Source organism: Cynocephalus volans, chromosome 17 (genome assembly GCF_027409185.1).
Source record: "Cynocephalus volans isolate mCynVol1 chromosome 17, mCynVol1.pri, whole genome shotgun sequence".
Taxonomy (NCBI): Eukaryota; Metazoa; Chordata; class Mammalia; order Dermoptera; family Cynocephalidae; genus Cynocephalus; species Cynocephalus volans.
In genome coordinates this window covers 37,348,439-37,369,520 of record NC_084476.1, presented here as the reverse complement: position 1 = coordinate 37,369,520, position 21,082 = coordinate 37,348,439, and the positions used below count along the sequence as shown (strand labels likewise).

At 44.7% G+C, this 21,082-nt stretch overlaps 1 protein-coding gene across 1 annotated transcript in view; it reads left to right on the top strand.

Annotated features, from left to right (window-relative positions):
• Nucleotides 1–20,729, top strand: part of GALNT12 (polypeptide N-acetylgalactosaminyltransferase 12) — a 34,512-nt gene extending 13,783 nt beyond the window's left edge. The window contains exons 3-10 of the mRNA XM_063082352.1: nt 2,425–2,614; nt 5,736–5,921; nt 8,991–9,108; nt 10,545–10,721; nt 13,496–13,627; nt 16,688–16,801; nt 18,390–18,536; nt 20,354–20,729. Of these exons, the coding sequence (XP_062938422.1) occupies nt 2,425–2,614; nt 5,736–5,921; nt 8,991–9,108; nt 10,545–10,721; nt 13,496–13,627; nt 16,688–16,801; nt 18,390–18,536; nt 20,354–20,491 (1,202 nt within the window). The 3' untranslated portion in view covers nt 20,492–20,729. The remainder of the gene's footprint in view (nt 1–2,424; nt 2,615–5,735; nt 5,922–8,990; nt 9,109–10,544; nt 10,722–13,495; nt 13,628–16,687; nt 16,802–18,389; nt 18,537–20,353) is intronic.
• The last annotated feature ends 353 nt before the right edge of the window (nt 20,730–21,082 follow it).

The following is a 21,082-nucleotide window of genomic DNA, read 5'->3' as shown; positions in this document are numbered from 1 at the left end:
AGACTCAAAATAAGAGTGATTCACACAAGGTTGAAATAGAGCTCTCTCATGTCACAGATCTGGCATGATAGTCGAGGCTACTGTGGCGGCTCAGTGGCGTTAGGGTCCTCAGCTCCTTGGCCTGTGTTTTGGCTTCTCTAGGAAGCTGTGCTGACTTGGTCTGTGAAGTCCGGGCTGGTTTTTCATCTCCTGCTTCCTCTGGTCAGCCAGGGGGGTAGCTTCACCTTTTCTCTTAAAGGGCACTACCTGGAAGTCACGTCACATCCCATTGAGCAAGGGGTAGTGGGAGATGGAGCCTCATCCTGGGTGGCCATGTGCTCAGCTGGAAATCACGGGGAGAGTGGGCTTTAGGGACAGACAGCAGTCTTGTGACAGCACGACAGCCAGCTGGGGTATGGTGCTGAGTATAGCCTGGTAGGCTCTGAGTTCTGGGGTCAGAAGTCAGCTTTGGCATGATCCTGTCGTGGCACCTTGGGCAAGTCTCTTGTCTTGTCTGAGCCTCAGTTTCTCACTTGCGAGGAGTAAGTGAGATCATGTACAGAACACAGCCTCGTGTAGCAGCCAGTGCATAGTAGGTGCGCATCTACATTTCCCTGTCTGTGTAGACACTGGTTCTGGGTCACACTGCACGGGCTTGAATCCCTCTCCCCCACAATTATACAACTGTGAGTCAGCTTCAACCTTGCCTTCAGCCCCTATGCAGTGGGAATAATAATAGTCCCTACCTGGGAGAGTCGTTGTGAGGATTAACTGAGATTAACTGAGGTAAGGTGGGTGATGAGCTGCATTTGTGCCTGGCATATAGTTAGTCCTTGTTAAATAACTTCTATTTTTATGAAATATTTTCAGAATTGTCAAGTGAAAAAAAAATGCCATCTTCTCACACATATATTAATCTAAAGGAAATATCAGATAATTTATTTTATCTTTATGGGATTAAGCAGCTCCTCAGAAGGCAGGAATACAGTATGACCTTCCAACACAGCTCAGTTTTCTCATAAATGTAAGGTGATGTGGGCCAAGTCTTCCTCCCATACCATTGCCGTAACTTGTAAAAGTAGGCGAGATGCCATTTAATCCACAGGTGACTTTGAAGGTCTCTCCTGCTGCCACCCGGCTCTTTCTGCAGTGTCAGTATGAGCTTGATGAAGGGGTGTCAGGCCCTCCCAGGTGCAGGACGACAGTTCAGGCAGACATAGAATTACCACTGACAAAATCTGTCGTGAGTGCGGGGAGACTGCATGTGCCTTTTCACACGTGCTCACTGGGCACTGCAGCTAATTAGCATTGCTTGCAAAGTCATCTCCCTTCTTCCTGCCATCAGTTTATTTGAAGTTATATTTAGGACTTTTAAAAAAACTCAACCAATGTTTTTTTAACGTGTCAAGGTTATTTAGAGAAACGTTTTCATAAACTATGAAGCAACTTAGAACATTTTACAAAATTTTCCCCTTCAATGATGGTTGAGGATTTTGAGCCAAAATCCTCGTATTTTTGTAGGGAAATTCTCTCATTTTTATTTTGCCTCCACCTGATCCATTGAGGGGTGCGAATTGGCCTCCAGTCCCAGAGTCTCGTCTGTGGTGTGGGGAGACCTGGGGGCCAGCACTAACCGTGGGCACATCCTTTCAAGACATTTCCTTTTATGCAAAATGGGATAAGCACGTCCTCCTGACAAGTTTCTGATTTGTTTAATAAGGATGAGAAATTGCAGAAAGCTCTGGAAGGCAGAGTTAAGCCTGTGGAGTCTGGAACCAGATTTCCTGGGTTCAAATCGTGGCTCCTCGGCTTATTTGCTCTGTGATCTTGGGCAAACTACTTGACCTTTCTGGCTTCAATGTCCTCATCTATGAAATGGGAATAATACTAGTACCTACCTCATAGGATTGTTATGGGGATCAGATGGGTTATCTGTAGATCACTTAGGCAGTACTTAGCACTCTTTAATGTTAGCTGCCATTATTATTATCACACTACTGTATAAACTGTAAAGTGCTCCTGAGAAAATTTCTATTAGCATAATTGCTGTTTTTATAAACATTGTGGTTGGATGGTTTGTGTTTTTTATTTTTAAATGTTCATGAGTTAAGCTATAAAGTACTTTTTTGCTAACATCTTTATTGAGATATATTCACGTACCATACAGTTTACCCATTTAACATGTAAAATTCAATATGCTTGTGTTTTGATGGGGAGCAGATGGTGGTTCTGGAACTCCCCCCCACCCCCAAGTCTCCCCCGGCCTTCAGGACACTTCCAGCCCTTGTTCTTGGTGAGGCGAGATGTTCCACATGGCAAAGCAAAGGAGGCTTGTGTCTGTTTCATCTTCTTTTGGGGACGGGGGGCCCTGGAAAGACCTGGCTTGGGATGAGGCGCTTTGCCAAGAGCTGTCATGGTGACCTTTCTGCTATCTTGCTTCCCCAGAGCACCTGAAGGAGCGCTTGGCCACTGAACTGTCGGGCCTGCCCAAGGTGCGCCTGATCCGTGCGAGCAAGAGGGAGGGCCTGGTGCGAGCCCGGCTGCTGGGGGCTTCCGCGGCCAAGGGCGATGTGCTGACCTTCCTGGATTGTCACTGTGAGTGCCACGAGGGGTGGCTGGAGCCGCTGCTGCAGAGGTTTGTGAGCCGCCCCTATGGGGGCGGGGTGGGACACCTCAGTGTGTGGAAATAGGAGCAACCGTGTCACTGTCGCCTGAGAGACAGCAGGCGCCTGGGTTCAGACACTCCCTGGGCAAGTGCTTTACTGGGCATGTTAACAGTGCCTCCTTCATCGGGCTGTTGAGGCCATGCAGTGATTTAAAATACGCATGGAAGTGCTCAGAACATGCCGGCAGGGAGAAGGCCCTGTATCGCTGTTTGCTTTTATTATTACTTCTTATCCAAGTTTACTGTAGAAAACTTAGAAAGTATCATTAGTCAAAAAAAAAATTGTTGTCGTATAGAATCACACTTCTAGATAAAGTACATTTCAATGTATTTCTTTCAAGCAGGGATGACTTGTACATTACACTCAGTGGGCACAGTGCCCAGGGCCCACGAAACTCAAAGGGACCCATAAAAGCAGTTTTATGTTAATTTCTTTTAAAATCAGAAGGAAAAAAATGAGTATCGTAATAGTGAATTTATTATAATGAATCTAGCCTGGATTATATTTGTCTATAAACCAATGTGTTATAAAGTATACTTTTTAATATGTGTATTTTTTATGGAGGCCATGATGTGACCCTGTCAACTTCAAGGCCATTTCCCCTGCTGGCCACAGCCTCCTTCTCTAGCCCTCCTCACTCTCCACTCCCAGAAGCCACTGTCCGTGGGTCCTAACTTCTATTCTCTTCCGCTTGCTTCCCTCCCCCATTGTGTCTTGGCCCCTCTCCACCCGATCTCCTGATTCTGCACCACAGTCAGGGGCTCCCCCAAAGAGGGAGAGGGAGGGGTGAGAGGGTCTCTGTTTGGTCTCCCCTGTGTGGGGTGGGCAAAGGGCTGGAGGGTTACGAAAACCCCGCAGCTGGGAAATTGCTTTCCCATGTCCTCCGACACTTTGGCTGCCAGCGTCTGTCTGGAAGAGCCAGGGCCCAGGGCCCTACTCACCTCCCTTCCTGGGAGAGACATTCTGCCCCTGCTCTGCTACTTCCTGCTGTTCCAGCTCCTTGTCCCTGCCGGCTACTGTAGCCACCTCTTTCTCCTCCTCAGCTTTGAAGAGCTTCACCAGCAGCAAAGACTCAGGGCTCCTCAGGCCTGTGATGTTATCAGGTTATTTAGAGTGAAGTGATGGTCTAGTGCTCCCCCTGGAACCTGGACCAGTGGGTCACCCCCACTTTCCTACTGTGCGTGTAGAGGGCCACCTCTAGACCGGTTTGAAGTTGTGGGTGGAGGACGTTTTTCCTCTTCAGCTTATGCACTGATTCAGGCTGGAATTCCACCGCAGCCCACCCTTTGGAGAGCAGTGAGGCAGCTCTCCCCATGACCAAGTCCTTGCTTGATAGCTGTAGATGAGGGGATTCTTCATTCTGGTTGTTTATTAGAAAAACCTGGGGAAACTTTTAAACATACCAACACCTGGTCCTACAGCAGACCGTTTGGGTGTGAGTCTCTAGGGGTGGGGTCTGGGCTTCTGGATATTTCAAAGCCCCCCAGGGACTTTGGTGTGCACCAGAATTGACACACATTGGACTGTAGTCTGTCCTTCAGGTGGTCCCAGCCAGGAACAGTAACTCCTTCTCTCCAGGGGCTTTTATGGGAAATATGGGAAGATGTTCTTGGTTGGGATGTCAACCTGGTAGTGCTCCTGGCATTTGGTGTGTCAGGGATGCCAAACATCCTGCAGTGTGCCATTCAGCCCTGCACAACAAAGAATGGCTCTGCCCCAATGTCAAGGGCATCCCCAGGGGCATGTACATTCTGTGACCGTGATTCAGAGTCATTACTCCTGCACCGGCACAGACCTACCCTGGTCTTCCCCTTCTTGTAAAAATTAGACTACCTGAGGTTACAACCAGCTTGATTGGGAGTTGTAAGTTCCTGGGGTCCTGGTCTTTGACAGGGGCCAGGCAGCATCTGGGAACCTGCCCAGCAGGTCTGATGCTGGCTCTCAACCCCTTTCATAATGCCCTGAATTCATTCCAGGAAGTGGGTGTTGGTGGTCACCCAGTCTGCAACTTCCTCAACTCACAGGCTTGAGTCTCTGTCTCACACAACCTATCCTGAACAGTGTCATTTCTCCTAAAATTGTAGTTCTTACCTCAGTGTGGCATTTATAGTATCCCCTCTGACTTTCTGGTGTTATTCTAAGGACAGTTATAGCTCAAGTCTGGTTGATCTCTGTTTCATTGTTCTGTGTGATATGACTCTTAGGATTTTTAGGAATCAAATTCCAATAACATCCCCCCAAATGTTACGCATAGGAATCTAGTATTCACACGTGATCCAGTCTTACTTCTGGTGTGGTAGAGCAAATGCAAAGAAACACAGCCTGGGAGCAGGCTGAGGGATGTCTGGACATGTAATAATGTTTGCAGATGGCACAGCTGAAACATACACACAGGCTGATCCCTGCAGCAGGAAATTATAGCATTTTTACTGTGTAATATTTCACAATAACAAAAATTAAAAGAAAAGAATAGCAATAGTTCCAGGTTCTCTGCCAGCCATTTTACAGGCATTCCCTCAGGGAATCCTCACGTTAACCCTATGAGTAGGTGTGATTATTCCAGTGTTACGGCAGCGAGGCAGCAGGCTCTGAGAGGTTAGGTAACTTGGCTAATGTCACACAGCGAATAAGGAGCAGGATTAGAATTTAGATTCTAACTCCAAAGCCTTTGGTATCCTTTGGTCTGGATACATCTCTGTTCTTTGGGAAATAATTATTTCTTGACATTAAGATGTTTCATTGTGATTAAACCTCTTATAGTCCTGAGAAATTGAAAATCTACTTTCTGTTTTAAAAGTTACCTTTGAATTTCACGTCTTGACTTTCATAGAGGGATTCAAATTTGGCCAGAATGTCCATAGATAAAATCAGAGAACATGAAAGCTGTGGGACTTTTTATATTAACCCCCCACCCCCTCCACCCCAGCATCCCCCATGGTGGTGACTTGCCAGGGCTGCAGACACCTGGAATAAGAGAAGCAGGCCTTTCTCAGGTGCTCCTCCCCTCCTACTGGCAGGATGACGAGAGTTCATTCTCGAATTTCCTAACGGTCTTCATGCTGCCCGGCCACATGTCTCGGATGTTTTCAGGATCCACGAGGAGGAGTCAGCAGTGGTGTGCCCCGTGATTGATGTGATCGACTGGAACACCTTCGAGTACCTGGGGAATGCTGGGGAGCCCCAGATCGGCGGTTTCGACTGGAGGCTGGTGTTCACGTGGCACATGGTTCCCGAGAGGGAGAGGCTGCGGATGCGATCCCCGATCGATGTCATCAGGTCAGGGGTCAGCTTCTAGGGTACCCGTTTTTTGAGTGTTTCAGGGAAGGCCCTTGGGAAAGATAGTTAGCTGTTGGCTCCCACCCCCCACTTTATTTCCCCCAGAGTATGTGCTTATTTTTATTAAATACCTTTGCTACACACATGGATTTTATATTGGTATATTTTCATTAGGTGATTAATTATTTAAATTGTAAAATATGCACAGCATAAAATTTAACCATTTTAAGTGTACTATTCAGTGACGTCAAGCACATACACAATATTGTGCAGCTGTCTCCTCTACCTATTTCCAGGCCTTCTTGATCATCCCACACACAGACTATACCCATTAAGCAATGACTCCTCTTTCTCCCCTTCCCAGCCCTTGGTAACCTCTATTCTACTTTCTGTCTCTGAATTTTCCTCTTTTAGCTACCTCGTGTAAGTAGATTCACACAATATTTGTCCTTTTGTATTTGGCTTTTTTCAATTAACATGATGTTTTCAAGATTCCTACAGGACTTCATTCCTTTTTATGGCTAAGTAATTTTCCAGTGTACACATATACCACATTTTTTCACTTGTTGGTAAACACTTGGCATGTCTGTGGGTTATTGTAAAGAACGCTGCTATGAACATTGTTTGAGTCCCTGTGCTCAGTTCTTTTGGGTGCATACCTAGGAGTGGGATGCTGCATCATATGGTAATTCTGTGTTGAACATTTTGAGGACACTCTGTCAAGCCCCTTAAGAACTGGGTAGACCTGGGGGTGGAGGAGCCACCTGTGGCCAGTAGGTAGCTCTAGGTCTGGGTAGAGCGGGCTCGGGGGAGGATCAGCAGCTGTCATTCTTGAGGTGTTGAACAGTCTTGTTTCTTCCTCCCCTCACGTGTTCAGAACCGATTGGGAGACAGAAGCAGGAGGCAGGCAGGTGGAGGTCAGGACTTCAGCTCTATTGCTGGTGTATTGACCCCGGAATGGTGGCTTAGATCTGCACCCACACTTGGCAGTTGGACTTCTGAGTCCTTCCACCTGAGTCCTGACCTTGAGATGACCCACTGTTGTTTGGAGTGGAGCGAGGAGGAGGCAGAGTCAAGAGATGAGGCAGAAGAGATGGGCTTGAAGGCCAAAGGAAGGGGTTTGGACGTTGCCCTGAGGGGTAGGAGCCCCTGAAGGGATCTGAGCAGGAAGTGGCCTGAACATGTTGAATTCTTTAAAGATTGTGCTGGAAGCCGTGTGGCAAGGGGGCTGGAGGGGCCAGGGCTGTGGACAGGGACACCATTAGGAGGCTTTGCAGTCTTCCAGGTCACAGGTGATGGTTGAGGAAAAGAGGGCGGGAACTGGTGGATTCCAGAGATGTTGAGGTGAAAGAATTAGGAGGAATTGAGTGGGAATTGGGGAAGGGAGGAATCGAGGGTGACTCCTGAGCTTCTGGAGTGCTTTAGAGCATCCTGCTTAGTGCCTGAACAGGTCTGGAAACTGAGGCACAGAGTAGGAAGGATGTTCCCCAGGGTCATATCCAGCGTGTGTACTGACAGGAGCACCTTCCTGTTGCCCCTCCCGCACATGCTCAGGGACATGCATCCCCATCCCATAACATCCCTGAGCCTCAGTTTCCTCATTTGTGAAATAGGTACAAGCATATCCACCCTGCCTATTTCCTAGACGTTTAGGATGAACGCACATGCAAGTGCATTGTAGTCTAGAACCTTCCCCTCCACAGGCCATGTTGCCGTCCTTTTCTCAGCCGGCCCAGAGCTTTAAGTTCAGGGAAAGCTGATACTTTGTCAAGGCCCGGAAGTGCAGCTGGAGGATCTTAAAATTTTAAACTGGTAAGGGCCCTTTATGTACATTTTCTCTCATTTCTGAAGTTTTTCTTTGGCCTCTGCATCTCCTTGGTGTGCTGATCTTACAGTGTTCTGCTGTGGTAGGATGGAAGCCTTGGGCCATTTCTGAAATCAGTGCTGGCTTCTAGATGACTCTGGTAGGGAGAAAACAAGGCAGCTGAAGCAGGCAATGCTGGCTGTCTGGGTCCCGGAGGAGAACCACCCAGGCAGGAGAGGAGCTGGCCCTCTGGGAGCTTCCAGATGCCGAGAGGCCTTCTGTGGTCTTCTGCTTACCAGCCTCTAAGTGGCATTTGTGATGCCTGCCCTGTGAGCACAGCTCCTTAGTGTGACTACAGGCCCCTGCAGCCCTGCCCTGCCATCCCCCCTGGAGAACATGGTCTCCCTCTTGTTGCCTCTCCTTGCCTCTGTGCTTATCAAGGTACTGGGGTTTTGCCCCTCATTAGGCCTTTGCTCATGCCGGAGAACCCTTCTGTTGTGGGTTGACTGAATTGTGTCCCCAAAGTTCATATGTTAGAAGCTTAATTCCTACTGTAACTGTTGAGGGTGGGAAATCCTATTATGGTAATTGAAAGGTGGGGCCTTGAAGGGGTGATTAGATTGTAGGACCATGTCGTAGTGAATGGATTAATAATGGTGGTCAGGGGTGTGGTTCTGAGGGCTTTGAAAGAAGAGCACATGAGAGGTTAGTCTTTCTCTGCTCTGCCACTTTCTGCCATGTGAGACCCCTGGGTCCCTGTTGCCACCACCAAGACCCTCACCAGATGTGTTTACTGTACTGTGGACATCTCAGTCTCTAAAACTGTAAGCAATAAATTTTGTTTTCTTTATAAATTACCCAGTTCTGGGTATTTTGTTATAAACAGCAGAAATGGACTAATACACCTTCCATTCCTTTTCTTGGCCAGCTCCTCTCTGTCCTACAGACCTTACCTCCTCCAGGGAGCTGGGCCCTACCTTCCCTGTCCCCTTCCCTCTTCCAAGTTCCCACAGGGTCCTGGTTGACCTTAGATAACACATTTATCACACATAGTACTTGCTTGTTGGATGTCTGTGAGCTTCCTCAAGGCACGGACTATGGGTACATCTGTGCCTCCAAGCACTGCTCAGCGCTGGGCACAGCATGAACTCAGGGTATGCTTAGAGACGGATGAATGGACAGCAGGGCTTCTGGTGGAAGGTAGTTCAGCCACCTGTGCTGGCTTCCTGCTGCTTTCATTGAATTTTGATGTCACACTCTTCTAGGTCTCCAACAATGGCTGGTGGGCTGTTTGCTGTGAGTAAGAAATATTTTGAATATCTGGGGTCTTATGATACAGGAATGGAAGTTTGGGGAGGAGAAAACCTCGAATTCTCCTTTAGGGTAAGTATTCCAGTCTTCTCTTTAAACTCATTCTTAACCTGTTTCTCTCTCCCTCTCTCTCCCTCTCTCTCCCTCTCTCTCCCTCTCTTTCCCTCTCTTTCCCTCTCTCTCCCTCTCTCTCCCTCTCTCTCCCTCTCTCTCCCTCTCTCTCCCTCTCTCTCCCTCTCTCTCCCTCTCTCCCCCTCTCTCCCCCTCTCTCTTTCTCTCCCCCTCTCCCCTCTCTCCCTCTCTCAGGGAATGATGGTATTTGCCATGACAGCCTGGTGGACTTTTCCTCTGTGTTGGCAGTTTATCATTATCAATGATAATAACACCCATAAACATCCTTGCTTTCTCTTGTCAACTTTAAGAGAAATCTACTTTTAATGTATTTGAGGCTGGAAAGGGCCTTGCATGTAACCTAGTTCTTCTCTCTCATTCTACAGAAGGGAGGAACTGAGGCCAGGAGAGGGGAAGTGACTTACTCAAGGTCAAAGAGTTGGTGGCAGACACTGGACTAAAACATAGGTCCCTGCCTCCTGATCTCATCTTCTGGAGCCTTTGTTTTATTTTAAGCTTTATGAAGTAGCCTCTTTATTTAGCACAGGAGCTTTCAGACTTTGACACATATCAGAATTGTTGGGGAAACTTGTTAAAAAGGCAGATTTACATGCACAGTCTCTAGAAAGATTCCATACACATAGAGTGAAGCGAGTAATCTAGTTTCTGAATAAGCCCAGCTGCTGCTGATTCGGCTGACCATGGCTCATGGAAACCCCTTTGAAAAATTCTTAGCATTTCAGTGGATTTTTCATTTAACAGGATCTTACATTGTAAGTATCAAAACGTTATGTAAATGTTTGTGCTTTTCAGTAGAAAATTAAGAGTTTTAATAATATTTTATGTGGTGTTCTGCCCTCATAAAAAGAGCTAATAAACAAGAATTTGGCCTTCCACCGAGGACTCACACCCTCCATTATAAGTACCAGATGCTAGGCTTGGTTGTGCTACCCCTGGGAAAGTGCCCCAGCATGAAGTGGCCCCAGGTGACTCTGCTTGTTGAGTTTTGGGTGTGCTTTTAATGGTCTCTCTGCCTCTTCCCTAGGTGTCAGGCTGCTCTGCCTGCCTCTAGAAGCTCTTCCTTTCCCCCTTCCAAACCTCTCCTCTTCCTTGCTGCTTTCCTATCTTCTGTGGCTAGGAGATGAGGTAATCAAGCCTGTGTTTTATGTAGTGAGCAAATGGATGGCCAGCAAGGTCAAGTGCATGTGCTTTGGTGCATGGATGTTGGGGTCTCAGTCCCAATGGCTTATTTGTCTTTGGGGTTGCCTTCTTGTTCTTTGTCTGCATTCTGTGTCAGGGTGTGCTAAGTGAGTGGCCTCCTCCCCGCAGAGGCTGAGCATCTGGCAGTGTTCGTAATGACCTGTGTGTACCTGGCCTCTCCTCTGCTCTGTGTGCAGATCTGGCAGTGTGGTGGGACTCTGGAAACACACCCATGTTCCCACGTTGGCCACGTTTTCCCCAAGCAAGCTCCCTATTCCCGCAACAAGGCTCTAGCCAACAGTGTCCGTGCAGCTGAAGTGTGGATGGATGAATACAAAGAGCTCTACTACCATCGCAACCCCCGTGCCCTCTTGGTGAGTTCCCAGCCCACCTGCACTCCATCTGGCTTCATCTGAACAAATCAGACAATTCTGCCTTCTCCAGCATAGTAGATCTGGTTCCAGAAATAGAGGATAAATTGGACCCTCATGATTCAAGTATAGGAAAACTTTATTCCTTCATTTATAATAATAGATATATACAGTCAGTTCTTGTTATTCACAGTATTTATGTTCTATAAAGCCACTGCAGACACTGAATTAGTGACTACTAAGCCCTTGTCCTACCCCTAGGGTTAGGGTTCTTGCAAGACTCAGGTCACAACAGTTTTGTCAACTGATCAATATAGAACCATGTTTTATATGTGTTTCCATGTAAAAACACCTTATTTAACATATATTGTTGAATCATTGGCATTGAACTCATGGCCAACAACACTGTAACTCAATTCTGAAGGAAGCTTATCTAACACATCTATTTTCCCTGTAAGATGCATCACAACCTGCTTGTGTTTAGGAACGCTAGACAGCACCTCAGCACTGTGATTGGGGGCCGTTTTAGGATGGCTGGTGAAATCAACAACACAAAGCAGAAAAAGTGTGAAAAACATGGCACTCGATAGATCATGAAGAAGACTTATTTATGGTATGAGAGCTGAAATAACTAGGAACGTTGAATGTTGGGTGGCTTAGATATTTTGTCCGTGAGTATCTGTGAAAATGTGAAAACACCATGGGTACTGATTTGTGGGTTACAAATATGTTTTAGCAAGTAGGTGAATTTGCAAATATAGAACCAGTGAATAATGATCAGATGGACTGCACCCCATAGGCGGGCTGGGATGCTAGTGTCATGAGTCAGGCATCATGTATTATAGCTTTCTTCTTTGTAGCCAGCAGGAGTGAGTCCACAAGCTCAGGGGGCATGTTAAGGCACAATTCTTTATGTTAGAGTTATCACCCAGGGGCGCAGCTGCCTTACCAGCCAGACTCCATCAGCAGTCTCTAGTCTATCTCTAGAGGCCTCTTCTTAGACCCCTTGAACTGTGCAAAACCCTGGAGGCTTACTCTTCCAAAACAGGGAGTCTGTTCTGCTTCTGTTTCCAGACAGAACTGGAGAGTGGCCCAGGCCACTACTGCCACCCTTTCTCACCATGTCATGGCTGTCGAAGATAGAGCCTGACAGGTACCAGTGTACCCCCCCCTTTCAGTGGCCCTGTTGAGCCCATCTGAGCAATGGCAGAGTTGTCCCTGCAGGGTGCCAAGGTTCCCGCTCTGTTGGTTTGTTCCCTGTGGGCCCCAGCCACACACTGTACTGAAATAGCCCAAGCCCCGTGCCTGGAGGCCCTGTGGGAGGCTGGCTCTCAGCCCAGATTGGCTTTCTTCAAAGCAACTTATCTCAGGGTCTTGTTGTCTGTCCTGTCTCAGAGGCCACTGTGGACAAGGGACCTGCTCCTTCTTTCCCAGCAGGTCCTAGGCTTCAGACACAGGGTGGTATGCTGCCTCCATGAGGGCCAGCTCTGCATGCCCCAGCACAGGACACCCCCTTATCCTGCATTTGTGTAACTAATGAGTTTGCATTGGCAATAGAGGAAGGTCTTGCTCTGGGACTTCTTGCCTGGCCACTTGATGAAAGTCCCTTCCAAGTCCTTACAGCAGCCTTGCAGGGTAGTAATAAAATTCTCATTTTGTAAATGAGAAAGCTGAAGCTTAGAAAGGGGGAGATTTAAGGAACCAGTGCAAGGCCTCATGGCTGATGTGGGGCAGAGCTGGACTGCACATCCACACTCCAGTGCACCCCTTGCTCTGCTCTGCAGAGCCCCTGGACACTCAGCCCCCCCTGCCTCTTGGGCTCCATGGTCATTTGCTCTGATTCTTCTGTCTTGCCCAACGCTGCAGAGTAGAAACATATATTCTTCCCTGTCACTGAGTCTGGAACCCATGGTCCCCTGTTCCGGAGGGTTCCCAAAGAATATGTTAGAGGGGCACTGAATATACCTATAGGTTGAATGCCCAATGTCTGAGTGTTAAAATGGATATTTGGTTGAAGCTGGAGGCACAGTGACTCTCATCAAAGAAAGAACTTCTGGGCAATAAGCAGAAATCTGAAATTTTATTCTGATCTTTCCTTATTGTATCTTTTTGTTAAATATTTAACATGTCAGTTTTCAATAGTTTAACATTGTAGTGCAGGGACAGTAATATCTCAGCACTCAGCATTTCTCTGGTGGCTGTGCATTTGGCATACTAAATAGAGGCTTGCTTTATGTAATTATTTGGAAGTTCTCTGTCATTGGTTTTGTCCATAAAACCAAACTTCCACAGGTACTTCTTAATGCAGCATTTTGCTCTTACCGTCATGAGTATATACATCAAATTTATACTTGAATTAATAAGTCAGGAGATCATGGCATAGTCATGGTGACACTGATATTTCGCTGGTTGGGTGTGAGGATGACCTCTGTGATCACAGACTCATCAATGACATGCAGGTCTAGGATGCCAGTGTGGCTCCAGGGTTTGGCTCCCTGACTCCACAAGTGTGCTGTATCCTACCCTCGTGCACCTGGTCACACCACCCTGTGACAAGAGCACCTAGGAATGGAACTGCCTATGTGACAGTCTCTCCTACTAGATGCTGGAACTAGGATTGAGGCTGTTTTTTGTCTTCTGTGCTCTGGGGACTGGCACACAGTAGATGCTTGTAAAAACTGGTTGGGGTGTCAGTGAGTGAGCATCAGCGAAGAAAGGGGCTTTGATGGGAAGCACTGAGACCTGCACATGTACTCACCATGTTCTTGTTTTCTCAGGAACCCTTTGGGGATGTGACAGAGAGGAGGCAGCTCCGAGCCAAGCTCCAGTGTAAGGACTTCAAGTGGTTCTTGGAGACTGTGTATCCAGAGCTGCATGTGCCTGAAGACAGGCCTGGCTTCTTTGGGATGGTGAGCAATGTGGGCCTGTGGTAGATGAGGAGTTTCCTGGCCTCCAGGTCTGATCAACAAATCCTGGGCAGGAAAGGCCACTTCGTGGAGACCACTGGCCTTTTCCACTCCCACGCCCCTTCCACCTGTCCTCCCCTGTCCTTCCTTCTTCCTGGCAGTTTCTTGGCCTTGGATCCAGAATGTCAGATCTAGAAGCCATCTCAAAATTGGCAAGGAGAAGCTTCCCATTTTAGAGATGAGGAAACTGAGGCTTACTTGGTGTTTCCAGGTCCTACTTTGCACTAACACCTGTCATATTATCTCTAGTTTCAGTGGCTGAACTAGTTAATAATCCCAATTTAGAGTCTACAAAGGCAACAGTTGGGATAGGAGAGTCACTTCTGGTATTTTCGGAAAACCTAAATGTTTTTTGGGATGAGGTCAACTAAAATGTCCCGTGTCTTGTTTTGCTTTTGTTAGGAATTACACCAACTTAGTGAGGTCTCTCTGCTGTGTCATGTTGATCAGAAGCACTGCTGTTCCATTCTAGAAGTTTTTGTTGATAAATACAAAGCAGGATATGAATGTTAAATTCCATTTTAACATTCCATTTGGTGTACACGAATTTTAGAGTTTACACAGAAAAGGCCGAAAATGTTCAAACATACAGAAATTCAGAGAGAGTGATATAATGAATCCTGTCCCTGAGCTTCTAGAATTTTCAAGATCCTGCCTCTCTAGCTTTTCCTCTCCTCTACTCCACCCTCCACATTTTTGTCTTTTTAAGCAAACCCCAGACGTGTTGTTATTTCACACCTATACACTCTAGTATGCATCTTTATAAAATTTGGATGTTATCTTACAAAACCATAGCCCTAAATCAAACAAACAGTAATTATCGTTTTTTTAATAATTAAATGAAAAATAGTTCATTGTTTTTAGTAATTTAATTATTTAATAATTTAATAATCAAATGGACAGTAATATATTGGTATCATTTATTAGATTCCCCCAATTTTTCAAATTTCTCTTTGGGCGCTTTGGCTAATTCCAGTTGGGATCCAAACAAGGTCCACACTTGTGTTTGGTTGTGTCTTGTCTCCTAAGTCTTTTAATCTAAGGCATGCCTTTTTTTTTCTTTTGTTAATACTGTCAACTTGTTGAAAAAACAAGATCAGTTGTCAGTAGAATGTCTCACTCATGAAATTACTATTTGTTTCTTTATGGTGTCTTTAAATTGTGTCTCTCCTCCATATTTCTTTAAAATGGAAGTAAGATCTGCATGATTGATTAGAGTTGGGATCATTCTTTTTGGCAAGAACCCTTCATGGATGGTGCTTTGTATTCATGTTGTGTCATACCAGGAACACATAATGTCTGGTCATATTGCTTTTGGTGACAAGATCAGTGGGTTTACTGAGTATCCGTCACCTAGATCACAATTATAAGGCCTCCTATCCAATGTTTCTAGTAGCCATCAGTAGTCATTGCCTAGATCCATTATTTCAAATGGAGTTGCCCAGTGGTGATTTTTCTCATTCTTTCATTTTTTCCACATTTATTAGCTGGAATTTTCCCGTAAAGAAGAATGTTCCCTTGTTAACTAAGGCATTTTGGTAGACTTGAATTTTAGAGTTCATACAAGAAGGGTTTGACAAATTCTTACGTCCTTCTCTCTGCCTCTATTCAGAGTAGGAGTTGGTACTGTTGTTTCCTCCAGTTGTGTTCCGTGGGTTGTTGTTTTTGTTTGTTGGCTCATTTGTTTTTTGGCTTTTCCTTTTTTTGAGTATCATTGAAAACTAATGGGTGTTTATATGGCCAGTGCGTGTCAATCAATTCAGTCTGTCTTGTTTTTTTTTTAATATTCAAATGGTCCCATCTTTGGCCAGTGGCAGCCTTTTTATTTTGGTGTCTGTGATCTTTGATCCCATTATAGTGGCTGTGATAGTTTCCTTGATTCTGACCACATTGTCCCATGCTCACCTTAGATCTTTCCTGTCTTTCATCCCAGAAGTGTAGTCCTTTCAATGGGGAAGTGTATTATTCAGAGTCCACCATCTGGATGCTGGGGGTGCCCATTACTATAGGTTGTCATGGCCTCTAGATCATGCTGTCTAATGGAAATATAATGCAAGCCATGTTTATAATTTAAAATTTTTTAGTATCCATATTTTAAAAAGAAAAATAAAGTTTATAATATTTTATTTAACTCACTATATCCTAAATATTATAATTTCAACATATAGTTTATATAAAAATTAATGTATTGAGATATTTTACATTTACACTAAGTCTTGAAGTCTGGTATGTATGATAGCACATCTCAATTTAGATTAGTCACATTTCAAGTGTCTAATAGCCAATTGTGGCCAGTGGCTACCATGTGGAATAGCATAGCTCTAAACTTTTCCAGTGGGCAGAGAAAGGAAATACATATTTTTGAGAAACAAATTATGGGCTCATATTGAGATCTCAAATTCATATGTAATCTTGTTAGGATTTTTTTCTTCTTTGATATTATACTCATATTTCTTTTTTCTTACAGTGAAAACCCTGTTTTCTAACAATATTAATATAATTACTTATTTGCTTTATCTTAAACATACTTAAAGTAGTTTCAAAACAGTAATACAGTATTACAACTGACAGTGTTACACTGAATAAGGTTTAAGATTTTTTTGCAGCTTTGTTTACAGAATGTATTTCACTAAGAGAGTATTGTCAAGCATACTAGACTCTCAAATCTTTTAGAATAATTCTTTTTCTGTGTCTGTCACCAGCTTGATTTAGTTAGCTTATTTAATCTTAACTCGAGGAGACACCAGATGTATTTGGACTATTGCAGCAATAAGGCTGCCACTACTGAGAAATGAAGAGACAGGAGCTTTCAGGCCATAAAGGGTTAGTCTCTCTGGTCCTTAGGTTTATTTATCATCTTAAAATGGAGCCAAAGAGTCCTGCCTATAGTTCAGGTTGGGAAAGCACTTTTAAAATGAGAGAGTGCTGAATAGAAGAAGTAAGGGGCTCTTAATTTTGAGTCCAGCTTGTGAGGCCATAATGTCACCTTTATGTTTTGTTTAGCTCCAGAACAAAGGATTAAAAGACTACTGCCTTGACTACAACCCTCCTGATGAAAACCAGATTGCAGGACACCAGGTCCTTCTGTACCAATGCCATGGGCTGGGCCAGAACCAGGTAGGTGTTGGCCTCTGAACAGGGAAATGAGGGGAAAGCTATGAGTTTTTTGTAAAAAATGAATCCTTGATGTTTTTCATTGTAAAAGTGACATGAACAGAACATTAAGGGGATATCAAAAGTATAAGCAAGGAGTGAATGGCAAGACCCAGAGAGACCACCATTAAACTTATGACATATTTTCTTCCCATCATTTTTTACAGACAGGCTTTAGATTATCTGTTTTAAATATTTGTTATCAGAATGTCTGTATGTTTTATATTCCATTATTTCCACTTCACCATACTTTTCTTATATTATTAGGCGTCCTTTGAGAATACTATTCCTCTTGATATTTCATTGTGTGCCTGTATTACTCTTTAGTTAACTGGTTGCTTGTCTCCCTGTGTTTGCAATTATAAGTAACTTTCACTAACATCTTTGGTCAGAAAGAAGAAAGGAAAAAAATAACAGATCTGTATTTCAGTTGATTTCCTTAGAATTAATCTATAAATGGAATTCCAGGTTTTGGTACACGGTGTTATACTGCAAAGTGGTGTTTAAGGAAATTGTCCAGGGGCCCAGGTGGTTCTTTCTGGGTTAAATACTGTATTTCAGGCTGGACAGGTGAGGCTCAGTACTAGGGGTCTGAGGACCAAAACAGGACACCTGGTCCAGAAAAGCAGATGGACCCACCAGGGCAGGGCCCTTGGAGGATGCAAGAAATGAAAGAAGGTTCTGGACCTTTAAAGCTTTCTTATATTAAGGAGTTATCAGATACCTGGAGATGAAGGCATGGAGAGTCAAAAGTTTTCTTCCATTCTGGATTCACTCTGATTCCATTTGAATATTAAGCCTCCTCATGGTCAACAGTAAACTGTCATTATTTGGAGCCCTGCTTCCTTAAAGTATTTAGGTTCTTCATCACGTTTTAGAATGGTATTCCTCAAATCTGAGGATACCTGTCTCATACCCTCAGCATCACCTGGGAGCTTAGAAATGCAAATTCTCAGACCCATCCCAACCCTACTGAATCCCAGACTCTTGCTTTAACCAGCTTTCTGGATGATTTGTTTGAGCAGCACCCCTCCCCGTGCCTAGAGAACAGACACCTGTGTCAGGATCTCTCAAAAGGTAGGGGGTGGGTGTCTTGTCAAAAGTGCAAAAATTCAGCTTTCTAGGGCCCCTCTGAGACAGAATAAATCCTCTTCCTTCTCTGGGGTGGGGCCGAGAATCAGCATTTTTAGCAAGCTCTGCAGGTAGTTCCTCGGCACGCTGGAGTAGGAATATCGTTTCCCCAGAAGAACTACATCTTCCTTTTAGTGGTCACGTCTGCTTGTGCACAGCACTTTATAGTTTCCAGGCACTGTTATATCCATTATGTTTGGGGAGGTGAGAAAGGGCCACTTCATCCACACTTGCTAAGCATTGCACTAGAGGTCCCCTGAGTGCTGCGGGGACATGTGGGAGCCTGATTAGACAGGCTCCTGTCGGTGGTGAGGAGAGAGTGCCCGACCCCACCCATGCTCTTGTGACTCTGGTTCTCGTCCAGGGACTTCTCTTTCTACGTCAGAGGGTAACTGACACATGTTGGCTGCCTCATTTTCAGTTTTTTGAGTACACATCCCAGAATGAAATACGCTATAACACCCACCAGCCAGAGGCCTGTGTAGCTGTGGAAGCAGGAGTGGATGTTCTCATCATGCATTTATGCCAAGAAACTGCCCCAGACAACCACAAGTTCATCTTGCAGGAGGTAAGCCAGCTCTCCCGTTCCTTCCTTGCTGTCAGTCCTGTGGGCGGTAAGGGGAGTGTGAAAGTCAGGGGTTCTCTCTGGCGAAGTCCTAGGGCCGCGAGCTGCAGTGTGCTGTGATGGGAACAGGAGCTCTTGCAAATGCGTTTGGAGATGAGATGGGATTTTACCAAATAACCAAGGTGTGAGGATGTGAGGTCAGATCCAGGTGTAAGTCACTCCACTTCTCATAGCTCTAAAATGACATAAATAATAGATGTCTTGTCTTACTCTAGTGAGGATTAGTTGTATAGCCAGAAATATTCTTTGGAAACTTAAACCTCTATAGAGATTAGTTGTTACTTGAGATATTATAATCAAGAAAGCACCTCTGTGATGCAGTTGGCTCTCCAAATAATCGTTGTTGTTTCAGAACTGAGTGTTATTTCAGGCCTGAAAGGCACTGGCCCCACCACATTTGCAATAAGTCCATGACAAGACTTGTCAGTTGATCATGTCCTTTGACTTACTAAAAACACTTGAGGGAATGAATCCAAAGAAAATAATTCCCCCCAAAAAAAGTAGTTCTCTTTTATCTCCCTGGGAAGCTTTCATTCCCAGCCTGACCTTGGAGCTGGAGAGGTTCTTCTATACTGCTTAATAAATGGGTTAGTTCCAAGTGTGCTTTAAAGTTGGAATATGTTTTCCTGTAGAAAACTGTTATAATTAGCAATGAAACTTGCAGCCTGCCTGGAAAAGCCAAGCAGCATCGTGCTGTCTATTTGATATAAGAAAATAAGCAGGAAAAATACCTCTGTACACCCTGGAAGACTGTGATCCTCCTGCACGCCCTCCCCTTCTCATCTTTCTTCCAACTGTAAGCCCTCGAGGAAGAGTAATGCAAGCTGGAAACAGTAAAATTGGTCTGACATGTCATTAAAATTTTTATCTTAAATTTCAGTGACCATTTAAGGAAAAGTGAGTTTGTTTAGAAAAGGGAGGAAAGAGGGATACTTTATTTAATTATTTACTTTTAAGCTACTCCAAGAGCAACTTGGGAGCACTCTCTGAAGAGTTTTCAAGGTTAACAGTATTGAGATTCTGTTGCGTCTAATGTTATTGCCAAGGCTGCTCTTTCCTTGGAACAGGTATGCTGTTCATTCAGCCTGCATTCTGCTCAGCCATGATCAAGTTCAGTGCAGGCTTCCAGCTTATAACAGAGAGGGGCGGAGGGAAAGATAAACAGCAGGACTGGAAGAGAGACTTGCTGAGCAAAGGCAGCAGGATGGGGGAGTCATCAAAGAAGATCATCATCTTTTGGGATTTGGAATTTGGCCCAGTGCATAGAAACCACTGCCTCCCCCCGTCACGTTTGACAGGTGAACTCAGGCCAGGTGGCTAAGGGACCTGCCCCCTCACCCACCTGGGACTGTAGCCAAGTTTCCTGGCTGTCCGTTTAAATACATAAGAGAAAGAGATCACCAGGAATGGAATTTGTTGATCTAAGAGAAGTGGAAGAGATAAATAAAGCATCTTTGTTCCTGGATTCCCGGAAAGCAATAGGGACGAGATGTAGGGTCTGGCAGATCCCCCAGCAGCCAGCAGGTGGCACCATCGGTCCCACGAGAGGCAGGCCTGATGCAGTTTACAGGCCTGTGTACATGGGACAGCCTTCTGTTAACATTTTACACTGAAGATGGTGATCCTGCCATAAATAGTTCTGAAATGATAAAATAAAATCATACCCTGAGCTCTTCAGAACATGTTTTAAGTGAAAAGGGACTTTTCTGAGGAATCACTTGTAATTCTCTTGAACATCCAGTTTATGTTATCTTTTGTAGGATGGTTCCTTATTTCACATACAGTCCAAGAAATGTGTCCAGGCTGAGAAGAAGGAATTTAGCGACAGTTTCGTACCACTCCTACGAGACTGCACCAACTCAGATCATCAGAAATGGTTCTTCAAGGAACGCATGTGATGAAGAGTCACTATACCAGGGAGCCCATCAGAGGAGATTGTGGGATGTGGACTCTGTGCCCAACAGAGACTTGACTAAGCACAGTGACCAGAGCCCACCATAAGCTTAGCTGCTCTACCTTTATAAGGAAATCCTTTTGCCATCTGTGAAAGTGATGTTGGATTTAATAAAAATGTAAATAAGCTTTGTTTGATTTTGAAAACTTTAGAAATGTTCCAAAATACCCTATTTTCAAAGAGTAACCATAAAATGTTAACTCTTGGTATTGGGAGAATTAAAAGCTTATAATATTTTTCTATCAAGATATATATTCTGTTGTGCCTTTTATTCCCCTTGGCAAAAAAGTAAATATTTTATTTTGGTATTTACAAGGATTTCCAGGTATGAAGATGTTTGCACAGGTGAAATTAGACTCATGCTATCTACTTCGCATAAACTGATAATACCTCAAGTGTTGGTTAGATTTTTCTCAGTGTAGAGACATGGACACTAGGAACATTGTATTGATACCTTCAGGTCATTGAGATATTCTAGATTTATTTGATAAGTAATGCTTTTTGCTTTTTGTTTATGTGTTGCTACTGTAGTCAA